This window comes from Gigantopelta aegis, chromosome 6 (assembly GCF_016097555.1).
Source record: "Gigantopelta aegis isolate Gae_Host chromosome 6, Gae_host_genome, whole genome shotgun sequence".
In the NCBI taxonomy this organism is placed as follows: Eukaryota; Metazoa; Mollusca; class Gastropoda; order Neomphalida; family Peltospiridae; genus Gigantopelta; species Gigantopelta aegis.
In genome coordinates, this window is record NC_054704.1 from 60524089 (window position 1) to 60539019 (window position 14931).

Here is a 14931-nt window from a genome sequence, read left to right on the forward strand (position 1 = left end):
GTTTGTAGATTGTATAACATACATGTATGTGTAATCTGACTCATGAATGGAAATATTATACGAATGAAAGTGAAGTTCCGGCCATCGTGATTTTGAAGCCAGCCAATCAGTGATTGTAGAAGCAATCTGCACACTATTCAGAGATCAAAGTTTGTTTTGTTTAACGACACCACTGGAGCACATTGATTAATTAATCAATGGCTATTGGATGTCAAACATTTGGTAATTATGACACATAGTCATCAGAGGAAACCCGATACATTTTTCCTAATGCAGCAAGGGATCTTTTATATGAACTTTCTCACAGACAGGAAAGCACATATCACGGCCTGTGATATACCAGTTGTGGTGCACTGAATGGAATGAGAAATAGCCTGATGGGCCCACCGATGGGGATTGATCCAAAAACCGACCATGCATCAAGCAAGCGCTTTACAACTGGGCTACGTCCCTTCCTGTGAAGAGATCGAAAAAATATTACCCACACAAGTAATAAATGCATATAACATGTGACCTACATTATTTGTTTGTGCTTGTGTGTGTGTGTAATTATTTTATATTTATTATTAATACTATTGGTTTATTTATTTATTTATTTATTTATTTACTGGTTTGATGGATTGAGGTGATAGGGTCTAAAAATTATTATTCAGAGTTATAAAAATACAGCATAAAATACATGTACATGTACATTCTATAACTGCAATATTTAATATCCATGGGATAAATAAATTCTTTGCTGTAGGTATTAAACTTAGTAGGATGGTTTTCCGTGCATTTAGTCCCTGCCTTCCCCTTCAGAATTTAAAAACAATTCATATTCCCTGATTATTTTGAGTGTAAGAAGAAAAATATATTTCTACAAATAAGTAACCAAAAGTTAGAACATGTATGAAAATATTTTATACAGTAATTTTAATAAATGTTTGTAACTATCTTGATATAAAAATTGGCTCTGAAATAGGCCAAAGCACAGCTTGCAAGAATTATTGAAAATAGAGAGTTTTGGGTTTTTATTTTTGGTTCATTTTTATTTTTAAATGTTTTGGCGGGGGCATGGGGTCGCTATACTATTTATTTAATCTCAAATATAACTGTGCTATCCTTTTTCCATCTACAATAACGTAAACTAATTTTAAAATGTGAACAGGGCCAACCTTAACTCTAAAACATTTTCACAGTCTTGTGCCAAGTGGTGAAATATAAATAACAGCCTATCGAAACTCATGATTGTTAACTTTAAATACATTTATAAGTTTACAAAATTTACTTGACTGGACAAATATCATTCCTCTTTTCTGCTGTAGTAATAAGTTGGACAAAAACATAAAATAAATAAGCTTTACACTCTTAAAATGAACCCGGAAGAGAAACTCTTGGCAATGAATTATACTGACAACACTTAACTTTTTGTTCAATTAAATATTGCTCCTTGCCTGACATTTTGAAAGTACCTGTCCTAAATATTTATTTCAAATCATGAAGTATGTTAACATATTTTGTGATCTGTAATAGTCATTATACTGAAGAACAAGTCTGATCAAAAAACCACATTTTGGTAGCGACTGTGTAGGTAAGAGAACACAGGATGTCCAACCACCCAGCTGTGCTATGCCAGGATGCAGTTTTTCTGCTGGGTCCTCATTGGGTTAGGATATTTTAGTGCTTAATCCCAGATGGGGGACCAGCATATGACAAAACAAACATACTAAAAGTATATATATGTAATAAGAATTCCATGGAATTTACTGAACCCCCCCTGCTCCAAGTGAATTTTCTTTTGTTAATATATTTTCAGGGGGCACATGACCTGAACCTGCCCTGCTTAACACTGTGGAGATCCTCACAATTTCCTGCACATGCACCTGTACTGTCAGTCAGCTTAATGCACATTAAACATTTAAAAAGTAACAACTGAATTAATTTTTTCTTTACTTTAAAATGGTGACATAAATTCATAATTAATCTATTTAAAATTAAATGAATTACAAATGTAGCTTAATTGACTATTTGTAAACATTAATCAAGAACAAAACCTGGTGGTGCCAGAATAAAGTTTCATTGAGCTAAGACTCATAGTTTGTGAGAAATGGAGCTAAACACAAAAAGTTAGCATTTAGTTAAACATAAAAGTTGATGCCATCATTGTATCTCGATTTTCAGCTTCATCAAGATGAGACAAAAATAGAACAAACAAATAATTTTATAATAGTTTAAAAGTCAATTTGCCATTATGGAGGTTTTGTGGCCATTTTAACTTAAATATCTGTTTGTTTATGTTAGGTTTGTTGCATTATACCGCAGACACAATACTTAGCACTTTGAAACCAACCACAGAAAATGTAACAGAAAACTCTGAACATTCAAAAGATCCATTTAAAAAAAAAAAAAATCCTAATCAAAGTTATCAAACTTTGTTTTTTGTAGGTTTTTTTATACATAAAGGGAAGATTGTGTGAAAATATCAAAGGGCTATCAATGAACAAATCAAAATAGTTTAAAGATGAAAACAGATTTTTAACACAAATCTCCCCAAGTAATAAGGTATAGTACAGATTATTCTAAGACAAAGGTGGACATGCAATTAATTTATAGATATTTTGTTCATACTACATGTATGTTAATGTTAGTGTCTACAAATTCTAATATCCCCCAGCCAAATGCAGTTATTTGTAACAAAGAAAATAATGGGTTTTGAGTTTGAACTCGGTCAACATGGTGAAGTGTCACGGTAGTGTGAAATGCTTTATGAATTTGAACCTGACAAACAAATTAGTGATGTGTCACATCAGCTTAAAAACTTTGAGTTTGAACTTGACAAAGAAATTAGTGATGTGTCACATCAGCTTAAAAACTTTATGAGTTTGAACTTGACAAAGAAATTAGTGATGTGTCACATCAGCTTAAAAACTTTATGAGTTTGAACTCGCCAACAATTTGTTGAAGTGTCACATCAGTATGAAGGTTTTATGAATATGAACTCGACCAGTACTTTGATGAAGTGTCACATCAGTGTGAAAGCCTTATGAGTTTGAACTCAACCAATACTTGGTGAAGTGTCACATCAGTGTGAAAGCCTTATGAGTTTGAACTCAACCAATACTTGGTGAAGTGCTGTGTCAGTGTGATGGCTTTATGGTACATGGTTGTGTTTTAGACAGTAGTTAGGCACACACCTATTCTGAAATCAGTAGTTACTTTCTTAAATGAAATTTTTATATTTTCATGTAATACATTTTTCTCATATATACAAATACTTTGAAACATAAATAACTGTGAACAAGTTGCTTTATAACCTGGCCAACTAAAATAAAATACACTGATATACATGACAGACAATCATTAATAAAACCAATTATTACCCCAGCGGTCACTCATATTTTTCATATTTTCTCAGTGAGAAATATTCTGCATTGGTGTAACGTGCACTACTATTGGACAATTTGACAGCTACAAACCAATGACCCTGTCAGTATTAAATATGATGTCATCACGATTTGACAAACACACAAAATGACATCATGTAGTTTAGAGAGTTTGTGTTTATGACTTTTTGTTTTTAGTTTTAAACTTGTAATAATTTTTTTTTAAATTCAGCAGAATATTAGAAGTGGAAGTGATTAAAATATGTTAAAGCAATACTCACAATAGTGTGTAAAGTGGTTTACGTTGTTTCTACATAGGCCTACGTGTACAAGTATGTATATTGAAAATAAAGGCTTTTAGAAAAATGTTTTTAGCTGGGGTAATAAATAGAATAACAAATTTGGTAACAGTTATTATATACAAGTTACCAGTTACTATAAAATGTATATCCCTCATGAAATAATTTACCCTTGTCACTCGCTAAAGCTTGTGACAAGTGAAAATTATTTCACTCAGGACATAAATTTGATAGTAACTGGTAATTCGTTTATTATCCTCTATTTATGTACCAGTCAGCAAGTCCATTCCCCATATAATAAATATCAAATACCCCCCACATATAATAATGACAACTTGATTATCACAATAATCACAAGGTAAATCTACTGATCTAGTCAGTATAGTTAGAAAATCAGCTGTAAGACAAAGCGTCTACAGCATGATGTATTAACCAACATGAATTGTAAGGACAATATTGCTTCAACATTTAAAACATTTAATTTGTTTCCTTTAGGCCAAGGGGTGTTCTATTAAAATTCTCCTCTTAGGGTCCTGCCCTAAGAATATGCAAAAGAAAACACTGTATGATTGGTCTTACATATTCTATAGATTAGGCTGGAACCCTGTTGTGGTGGTATGGTTGGACCAATTGTCCCAGCACTCTGTTTCACATTGCAAAGAATGGCACAGCACCAGAGGAAATCTGAGCAAACTGCAGGTAGTTTTATCATGAGAACAAGCCAATAACTCATGTTGGCCAGCTTTAAGCCAGATACATGAAGCCCAGTCTGGGTGTGCAAGTCCTCTGCCTCTTGTCCATGAGAGTGTCAGTAAACATTCCCTTGTTACAGCACAAACCAGCAGGAGGACATGAGGACCAAGTGCGACTCTCACTCATCATTGTTAAGGTATGTTCTGCATAGATCAAGGCCGATGAAACCTGAAATAATAAGTTTTTATGTATTTTATATTATTCAGTATGGAACATCTGTCATTGAGGATGACACGTTATGTGCCATAATAGTCTGGAGGCAGAATTAAAAAAAGTGGCTTAAAATAAGATTTCGTTACACCTGAAAGAAAAAAAGAAATGTTTTATTTAACGACACACTCAACACATTTTATTTACGGTTATATGGCGTCAGACATATAGTTAAGGACCACACAGATTTTGAGAGGAAACCCGCTGTCCCTACTACATGGGCTACTCTTTCCGATTAGCAGCAAGGGATCTTTTATCTGCACTTCCCACAGGCAGGATAGCACAAACCATGGCCTTTGTTGGACCAGTTATGGATCACTGGTTGGTGCAAGTGGTTTACACCTACCACTGAGCCTTGCGGAGCACTCACTCAGGGTTTGAAGTCGGTATCTGGATTAAAAATCCCATGCCTCGACTGGGATCCAAACCCAGTACCTACCAGCCTGTAGACTGATGGCCTAACCATGACGCCGCAGAGGCCGGTACACACCCGAAAGAGTCAAAGCGACCACCATGGTTATTCCATGTAGGATGATGTGGTCCATCATATTTCGAAAAGGGGGGAGGGGTACCAGAGGTCATTAAAGGTCATGGGGTACAAATTTGGAGCAAAAATTTAATTTTCATTTTCTTCATAAATATTATCTTCATAGTCATACACAAACAAAACACTGAATCAGCCAAACTGTTGCTTTAAAATTTCAATTCAATACAAAATCTCAACTTTGATGTCACTGTTCTTAGTTCAACTGATTTTTCGATTAAAAAAAGAGGATATCATTCCAGAAAATAACAAATTATTTTTTCTTCAAATTTGTACCCCCTTGACCTTTAATGATCACTGATGACCCTCCACACTCTTTTCAAAGCTGACCTCCACTGGAATACGATTCAGCACATCATCCTACATGGAATAACCATGATGGTCGCTTGGACTCTCTCGGTAGAATGAAATCCTCAAAATGTGGATTCTGCCTCCAGACTATAACAAACTTTAATAACTCAAAATTAAAAAAAAAAAAAAAGGTTTTCCAAAAACACATTTAATACACATAGAAAAATAGAAAGATATTTTACCTTGTTAAGTGTTTACTGTCTTCGTGAACTTCCATTTCCTTACTTTTGAATTCATTAAGTTCTTTTCTTATGGCAGCCTGAAACAAATAAAAGCATTATTTACTGATCATATCTCTGCTTATAAGTAGAGTCACTAATTTCAAGCACTGAAAACTTCTCTTTTTTAATGAACGATTTATAAGTCAACCCATAAAAAATTACCAATAAATATTTTAATATTTCTTACTTTCAGCAAATAGTTCACTTGAACAAAAGAAAATTGTTTCTGAAACATCGGCTTTCTACATCTGAACAAACCTAATTACACAAAGCATCAAAAGTAAATATATCCTTAATGAATGGTGAACACGGACTAATCTTACTGCATTGTTTTGTGCATAAACAATGACTTTATATATCAACAGCTGAGTACGATATCCAGTGTGAAACTAAAAGTTGGCATTTAACCAGCAACAATGTAATGAAAGATAACTGTGATGTGGGAAAATATGCTGGTTTTCAGGACAAAGTTGCTTTCTTCCTGTTAGAATCAGTCGAAGCTATATTTAGTGAAATCTGATTAATATTCAGGAAGCTTACTATGGTGAATACATATTTTGTACAAAGGTATTTGAATATGCTGGTTTTCAGGACAAAGTTGCTTTCTTCCTGTTAGAATCAGTCTAAGCTATATTTAGTGAAATCTGAGTAATATTCATGAAGCTTACTATGGTGAATACATATTTTGTACAAAGGTATTTGAATGTTTAATTCCTGGGACCAGATTGCAGAATAAACAGAGGCAACAGGTGCTTAGTGGAACCTATTAAACGGAACAATACCATTTAAACGGCCAAATATTTAACTATTTAGTAACTATGTGTGATCATTATAGATACAACACTTGATGAAAAATAACCGAACAAAATGACTAGGAATAATACAGTAGGCCTATATGATAATTGTACACCAAGCTTTCTTCCTTTTTTCCCCCTTGTTTTTGGACTAGGCTGATTTTATTACCAATTAAACTGAATACATCATAATTCAAAATAAAATTGTGAATCGTGAGTCGCCAATATTACTGAATGTGGTACTACGAGTATTAGCCTGAGTGTCCTCTAGTGTTATTCTATTGTATGTAATGCTACAGGACACACGAGCTATACGACTATCTCAATGTGACAACACTTTAGAGTATTTCCTGGATAACAACTGATGTAACTGCGACCACCTCAAAATGATATTTCATGATATGACGTAGATACTTAAAAAATAGTTAATTATTTATTAGGATAAAACGGATATTCCACATTCTCAACTGGTTGTGACCTTTATCCTATAATGCATCTAAAACCAGGGCTAGCTCTGGCACTCGACAAATTTGCCAATTGAGAATTTTAAACACAATTGGCGAATTTTATTTTAATTTGGCGAAATAATTTCAAGTATTAATTGCTATTTTGTTACGAAATATTTATATTTTTGTAAGTTTGGTAGATAATTTGGTGACATTTTCTGCTGATCCAGAGTTAACCCTGAAAACTGAGGGAAAATAATATTATTTGTTTAACTCAAGTATATTATACGATTAAGCCTTCACTTCCAAATACCATAATCAATATATTGTGACAATATATATATAATTATATATGTGTGTACATTTCAACAATTTTTTTTTTTCAAGTGTTCCAGTTATTGTTAATATTGTCTGGCCATAAAAACTACAAATGTTTATTGTGGTTCTTGGGGAAAACATTAGGCCTGTTGGCTAATTTCAAAACTGCTTATTTTAACACATTTTCTGCCAATGATGTGAATACATGTCAAGTGTCATCACTATGATGTCATTTAGCATTATTTTCATTTTAAAATCATTTTCTAAAAAAAAGTAAGGAAATGTCAATGTATAGTATGACATATCCATATATTTGCTAAATTGTTGTCGTACATCTTATGTTTTTTTGAAAATACAAAAATGACCCGTCAAATGGCGTGTGCTACTGTTTGTTATTGTTTCTTGTTTTTTTTTGTAGCTGTTTCTTTTATCTGTACACATTTGTCATAATATACTATTATATATGAGACTATATTAGGACAGTTGCATTAAAATAAAATAAGTATCACTTTTCATGTCTAAAAAAGGTAAAAACACACTCAAATAGTTGTAATAAAACAGCATAAACAGTCATCGAAAAGCACCATTCCCTTATTTCTAGTTATAAACAACGGTCACGTGGCAGCACATTTCATGCCATACAATTTGACAGTAGTCAAACACATTGCTTGGATCTGTTGCAATTTTCATTAATAATTACAAAGTGATTTTTTATAATACAGCAGACGATATTCTAACCAGCTATGTTTGCTTGAACATCTACGTCAACTGTGTGACGGAATACGTAATTGTGTTCTGCATTCATCGTTGTTTTGTTTTGTTTTTGTAGTTTTTTTCAGCCAGTTTTCCCCGTTTTCCTTTTCAAGATTACATATTACATTCAGTACTGAGTGGATACATGTATGTATAAAAAAAAAAAAAAAAAATCTTTTTTAATGCATTACAAATACTACGAATGTCTGCTGAACTAGTCTGGGAAATACCTCGACCTATATTGTTTTTAATAACCAATCACAAAACATTTTCGTTGCACATCACACATAACAATTATGTGGTGGCACCGTTTTTGTTTTATTATTATTGAAATAGATCAAAGCATGTACTATACTGTACCAGTTATGGATCCAAGGAGTTGTGGAGGTGGGGGTGGGCTCTGTGCATGGCTTTTATCAATAATTTAGCATATATACGCAGTGATTGTTTTGTAATTATTTTTGTACAGTGAATGACAATTAAAAATAATCAGCCGTGTGCTGGAATTTTAGCGGGTGAGGATGGGGGTGATGGCGAGCGAAGTTTACAGGGGATTTCAGTCATGCTCCACCAGAGTATGTATTGAAAAAAAAAGAGAGAAGAAAATTTGCTTGAGCTGGGGTGGGAGGTACACGTATTTTCAAATTTTATAAAGATAAAATAATAATCATGAGGTAAAATGCTGTTGTGTTGGACCTAATGTGTTTTTATAAATATATTAGTGCCAAATCCTAAAATGTGGGCGAAAACAATAAGATATTCAGGCAAAATGAGCTTGCCTGAAACCTTTCCATCATTCCTCCCACAATTTTAGTTGTACATAATCCATGTAAAAATGTGTAGTGCTTCGTCTGAAACCCTACATTATATATAGTTGGTTGGCAATAACATAAAAATGAATAAATGTTGTTTTTCCAGTTTCGGGTATTTTGATCGTTATAATTCTGGCCAAAATTAGCCAGCCCCTTCCACTCCCACCCCTACACAACAAAATGAGAGCCCGTACGTCTATGATTAATACATCAGGCCTGTACCTATGAGTAGGGGGTGTGTCAGGGGTGGAAGCCACCCTCACAGTGAGGTCCAATGTTTTCATATAACAAATTATCGACTAGTTTTTATTTTAGAACATCAACACGATCATTCATAAGTCCTTTTTTGTGTTGCGCAACACCCCCACAAATTGTGGACCTATATAACATGTGAAATGCACCACAGGATAATAGTTTCCAATAGATTCACAGTAGGTAATTGCATGTTTTATTAAAATATATGGTGATAAATATATTTTTTAAATATCCATGTGCTTTAGCAGGGCAGGCAACGACCCGAAACATTGTTCAGTTTACAATTTTATCTCAAAAATCATTAAACAAATTATTTCATGCTAATAAGATGTTGCATTGAGGATGTAATAATCACAAATCATAAAACAATCCTACTTTGTTGACCTATATTTAGACCCAGTGATTTTCCGCGATCGCGGAAAACGAACAGAATTCACGGAATTTTTCCGCGAAGTTAAAAAATGAATACCATTTTACTATTGCCACACACTGTAAAACTGACGATTGGCCTGTGTGCAGTACTACTGGTAAACGCGTAGTGTCGTATTTATCGGTGCTACATTTAGCCCGACCATGCGGAAAAACGTAAACCAAATGACCACGTTGGGAACTAAATACTTTGCGAACGTTAGCGAAATGTTTGCTGGCTGAACTTGGGACTGGTTCACTGCTTAGTCTGTTGCGCCTGTTCAGATGGGACAGGGTTTTTTTTTTTTTCAGGAGTATGTTCAGTCAGCAGTTTGTCGCTAACGTTTGTCATGGAAGATTTTTACGTTTTGTTAACACTAAGCCCCGTTGAATAAAACAGTGCACTCAATTGTTGGATAAATATGCTTTATGTAGTTGTTATAACTGTAACCTTTGCTCCGATTTTTCACCACTAATATGAAGGCCTACTTTGATTTAACAACAAATAGCGATGTATGTCGACACCAGTCAATTTTCGGACCCTGGTTTTGGTTTCGTACAAAGTAAATAAAACAGACCAAATGGTATTATTTTTTTATATGATATATTTGACAAAAGGTACTTTTAAATTGTTTTCATCTTTTAAAACTTAAAAATTTAATATTTTGTCAAGAATTATGAAAAAGTAAAAAGTAAAGAGCGTTGTCTGCCTGTTATGTTAAATTGTCACAGCTGGTGTTATTTAAATTGTTAATTAGGTCTCCACGTTGTATTCTGAAATGGAAATGAAACGGAATTTACAAAAACATGAAAAGGAAAATAGGTTTTTTTTAAAACGGAAAACCTATATATTATCGCCATTTGACCGAGATATTGTCTGGGGATCTGTAGTACAATATTTCGCATGAACTGCCAGTGATTTCTTCTTCTTTCACTCCAGCTACAAACATGTCAGAAGAAGTTGCACAAATATAAATTCATGATTCCAATAATATTTTAGTGAGCTTAAAGCATGTTTTCATTTTCAACATTTACTTGTGTGACATCTCGAGTGACCTATTATGTTTGATCTCAACTGCTGTGCATCGTGCATCAACGTTTCACATTTTTTATCACATTTTGTGGGATGCCTCCACACATAAACAAATTCTTACCTCTCTCTACCAAGGCTTAAGCGACAGGGTAAAAAAAAAAAAAAAAATGACACCCATAGGCATACTGGCTCCCATTCCTGTAGGGGTGCAGGCTGATTTTTGACCCCCCCCACCCCCCACCCCCCAAGTTAAATGAAAATGCCCAACGATTATGTCACTATACATTGCTTTTTACTTAGTCTTTGAAAATGGTATTTTTTATAGAAACAAATTTGTATTTTGAATTGGTTACCATGGTAATAGACTTCACAATTTTCAGCCTTCTCTTGTATACAGCTGGAAGCTTATTGTTACGTCATTATACAGTGATTTGTATTCAAATAAATTCATTTGAAACATTTCATATGGGTAAAGTTTCCTCTTTTTGCATTGGTTACCATGGTAACAGAATTAATCATTTTCATTTGAAAATGAAAGGAAATGAAAGGAAATATACCGGGTTTTTTAAATTGTGTGTCATTTGACTAACATATATACAGTAATAGAGATAGTATAAATATTTTAGTGCTAGTTAATGTTGGTTATACAATGTATGTCCACAATTTACAAAAAATGTGTTGATGGTTGTATGTGCATTTGACCTTATTTTTCACAACAAAATTGGCTGTCTACTTAATTTTTCTTTAAATCGAGTAGTATGGTTAATAAATCACAGCACATACTTAAATTACAAGAAAAATATTAGTTTTAAATAAAAGTTTTTGTAATTATTAATGAGAAAATGGTATATTGAAATTTGCACATGTTGTCATGGAAAGAAAGAAATGTTTTATTTAACGACGCACTCAACACATTTTATTTACGGTTATATGGCGTCAGACATATGGTTAAAGACCACACAGATTTTGAGAGGAAACCCGCTGTCGCCACTACATGGGCTATTGTTTCCGATTAGCAGCAAGGGATCTTTTATTTGCGCTTCCCACAGGCAGGATAGCACAAACCATGGCCTTTGTTGAACCAGTTATGGATCACTGGTCGGTGCAAGTGGTTTACACCTACCCATTGAGCCTTGCGGAGCACTCACTCAGGGTTTGGAGTCGGTATCTGGATTAAAAATCCCATGCCTCGACTGGGATCCGAACCCAGTACCTACCAGCCTGTAGGCCGATGTTCTAACCACGACGCCACCAAGGCCGGTATGTTGCCATGGTGACATCAATAATATAACTGACAAAAAAAAGAAGCTATTTGTACATGGATCTTCTTGGTATATGTGTGTAATTTCATGTTGAAATGTCAACAGATTTGACTAATATTACTAGAAATGTATAATAGTTAATGTTGGACATAATTTACAATAATTCATAATTTACAAAATGGTGTTGATGGCAGTATGTACATTCAACCCTATTTTCCAGAAGAAAATGGGCTGTCTTAATTTTTTCTTTAAATCAAGTAGTATGGTTAATAAATCACAGCACAGACTTAAATTAAAAGAAAAATATGAGTTTTTAATTAAAGGTTTCTTAATTATTAATGAATTTTTTTTATATTGAAATTTGCAGCTGTTGCCATGGTAACATAAATAACAAAACTGTCTACAAAATGCTATCATTATGTAGATGGATCATCATGGTATATATTTGTGTAATTTCATGTTAAAATGTCCACAAATTTTAATAATATTACCAGACATTTTTAATAGGTGAAAATTCTTTAAATTTTGCAAAAAAAATGCAGCAGGATAAGGGTTAAGATGGTAATAAAATATGTTTAAATGTTTCTTTTCTCAGGATACGTTTTTAAGATACAAAACTAAAATACATATAATCTGTAATTAGCCTTCCACTCCTGGTAAGAAATGCTTGCTAACTCAAATCCACATAAACTATGGGTGTGAATACCAACCTTGTCCTTTGGAGTAAGTCTTGTCCAAGGCTTATCTGCACGTCTGTCATATACTTCAGCATCTGTCAACTCAACATAATCATTAAACTTTATAATCTTTCGTTCCCGGAGCTCTTCAATGCTTGGACGGAAACTCAACTGAAAATAACAAATGTTATTTAAAAGATTTAAAACGAAAAAATCAGAAAAAATCTTGCATTCCTGATCCCATAATTCTAAAAACTCATGTACATGTACCGAGCTAAGAAGTAACGGTTATTGAAGCAAGCTCTAGTCTATTTTCAGAGGGTATTTCACCATTTCAACATCAAAGACTTGTTTCACTTTATTGTAACTTTATACAGATGTGATACAGGGTTGTAGATTAATCAAACTCAGTGTCCATTTTTACGAGGTGAAATTAGGGTCTGCTACTTTCAAATACACTCTTTCAAGAATGAAAACTGATCAGGTTTCTAAAATAAATGCATGTACAAAGTGACATGTAAAATAATTCCTATCATCACTGGACTTTGTGGCATAGTGGGGAAGGGACGTAGCCCAGTTGTAAAGCTTGGTCAGTTTAGGATCGATCCCTGTCGATGGCCCAATTGGACTATTTCTTGTTCCAGCCAGTGCTCCACAACTGGTGTAACAAAGGCCTTGGTATGTACTATCTTGTTTGTGGGATGGTGCATATAAAAGATCCCTTGCTGCTAATCGAAAAGAGTATCATATCTGTCGGATCTAGCAAATGAATAAAACAAAACACATAATAACTTTAACATACCTTTCTTATCAAAAATCTTTTCTTTTCCTCTTTCTCCATTTCCTTTTCATAATCTGTCTGATCTGTAAAAGTTTAACATGAAGAAAACAATGATTAAGGAAAATATAGCTGCAAAACAAAAGAGATTGTCCGAGTTTGTAACTTGACTTCATATAAACTATGGATGTGAATGTAATCATGAATTATGTCATTCATATTTTGGAAGTATTGTCTTTCTGATCATAAAATATCAAAACATTCTATGACATTATTACACAAAGATAATACGTGTCACTTGTAGGGTCATATTTTAAAACTGACTAATAATTATCAACAATTCAAACTTTTACTCACGATGAATAATATTTCTTTGTTCAAGATCTTCTAAAGTTGGTCGTAAACTTAACCGCCTGCAAAACAAAAATGTGTGTGAATGCAAGCAAAGTTTGATAAAAATAGGATGCCATAGAATTGTGGCAGAAAAATAGTAATCCAACAGTGTAGCATGGACTGGCAAGATGTGTCTTAATCCCATTTTCTCACTGACATTCAGCACATATACATTGTGTGTATGTCTTGACTACTCCCAATCATCTGACAACTCATCCCTATAGGTAGCACTAAACCAAATAACTTCCGGCTGGGTCAAAGTTCGAGGTGCACCCAACTTTTGATACAGAAGTGAACACCACAAGTCCTGTGATTGGTTATAAATGTGAGTGTGTTGGTTGTAAAAAATAATAGTTTCATCTGGGTAAAAAAAATGTGCAATTTTATTTCATCTAGTACCAATGTGTCAATTAGCCTTGAGCTTGAAACATGTATGGGGTACCTGTAAAAAAAAGTACTCGAATTTTGTGCAAAACTAGGGTAGTCATAGACGCTACCCGTTATCTCAGAAACGAGCAGCTTGACCCCCATTTTTTTCTGATTCACTTTAAGTGTAAGGGGTGGTAGTATTTATATCCGTGGCGTTTATGTCGGCTGATACGTTGCAGGTAGGAGTTTTAGCCACATATGTTACTATTGTCGTCTATGGGATTTGATTTGGTAGTATACACCCTGTATACATACAGCAAAAAAAAAATATGTATCACTAGAAAACAAAACTCAAAAATGTTCTTTAATCCAATTCTTCCACAACATATGGAAGTCACACATTGCTGTTTAAACTGTTATGAGTTATGCGACTACCTGCGATAATTGAGCTATTCATAAATAAAGTCTGAGTATAACATCTGAGTATGTCATTTTAAACATTATGGATCTGATTTTCATTTGACAATTTTGGCCAGTTTAAATGCAAAAATGAAAACAGACATTTCGAAATTACCTGGTTAGTTTTGACCCAATAGCTACTCTGTCAGTCAGCTTCTGAACATCTGATTTCTCCAGAATGATATTTTTTTCCACCAACTCATTTCGACTAGGACGATTGCTCAGGAACCTGGCAAGACTGTCCTGTCTGGCAACCTTTGCTGCTAAACTGCCTGTGAAAAAACAGAAAACTTGCATCATAAATAGTTGAATCAGGTAACATAACACTTTAAAAAAAAACTAACATTAAATTTTAGGATTCAAAATAAATTTACAAATGAAATATTAAATATTAAATGTTATATGCATCAAATTGGAGAAAACTTTGAGTT

At 33.7% G+C, this 14931-nt stretch overlaps 1 protein-coding gene across 1 annotated transcript in view; it reads right to left on the minus strand.

Annotated features, from left to right (window-relative positions):
* Window positions 1–359: 359 nt before the first annotated feature.
* The window catches only part of LOC121375412 (phosphatase and actin regulator 4-like), a 101259-nt gene continuing 86687 nt past the window's right edge, over window positions 360–14931 (minus strand). The window contains exons 10-15 of the mRNA XM_041502850.1: window positions 14616–14772; window positions 13637–13692; window positions 13304–13365; window positions 12535–12672; window positions 5705–5781; window positions 360–4585 (exon numbers count right to left, since the gene is read on the minus strand). Of these exons, the coding sequence (XP_041358784.1) occupies window positions 4570–4585; window positions 5705–5781; window positions 12535–12672; window positions 13304–13365; window positions 13637–13692; window positions 14616–14772 (506 nt within the window). The 3' untranslated portion in view covers window positions 360–4569. The remainder of the gene's footprint in view (window positions 4586–5704; window positions 5782–12534; window positions 12673–13303; window positions 13366–13636; window positions 13693–14615; window positions 14773–14931) is intronic.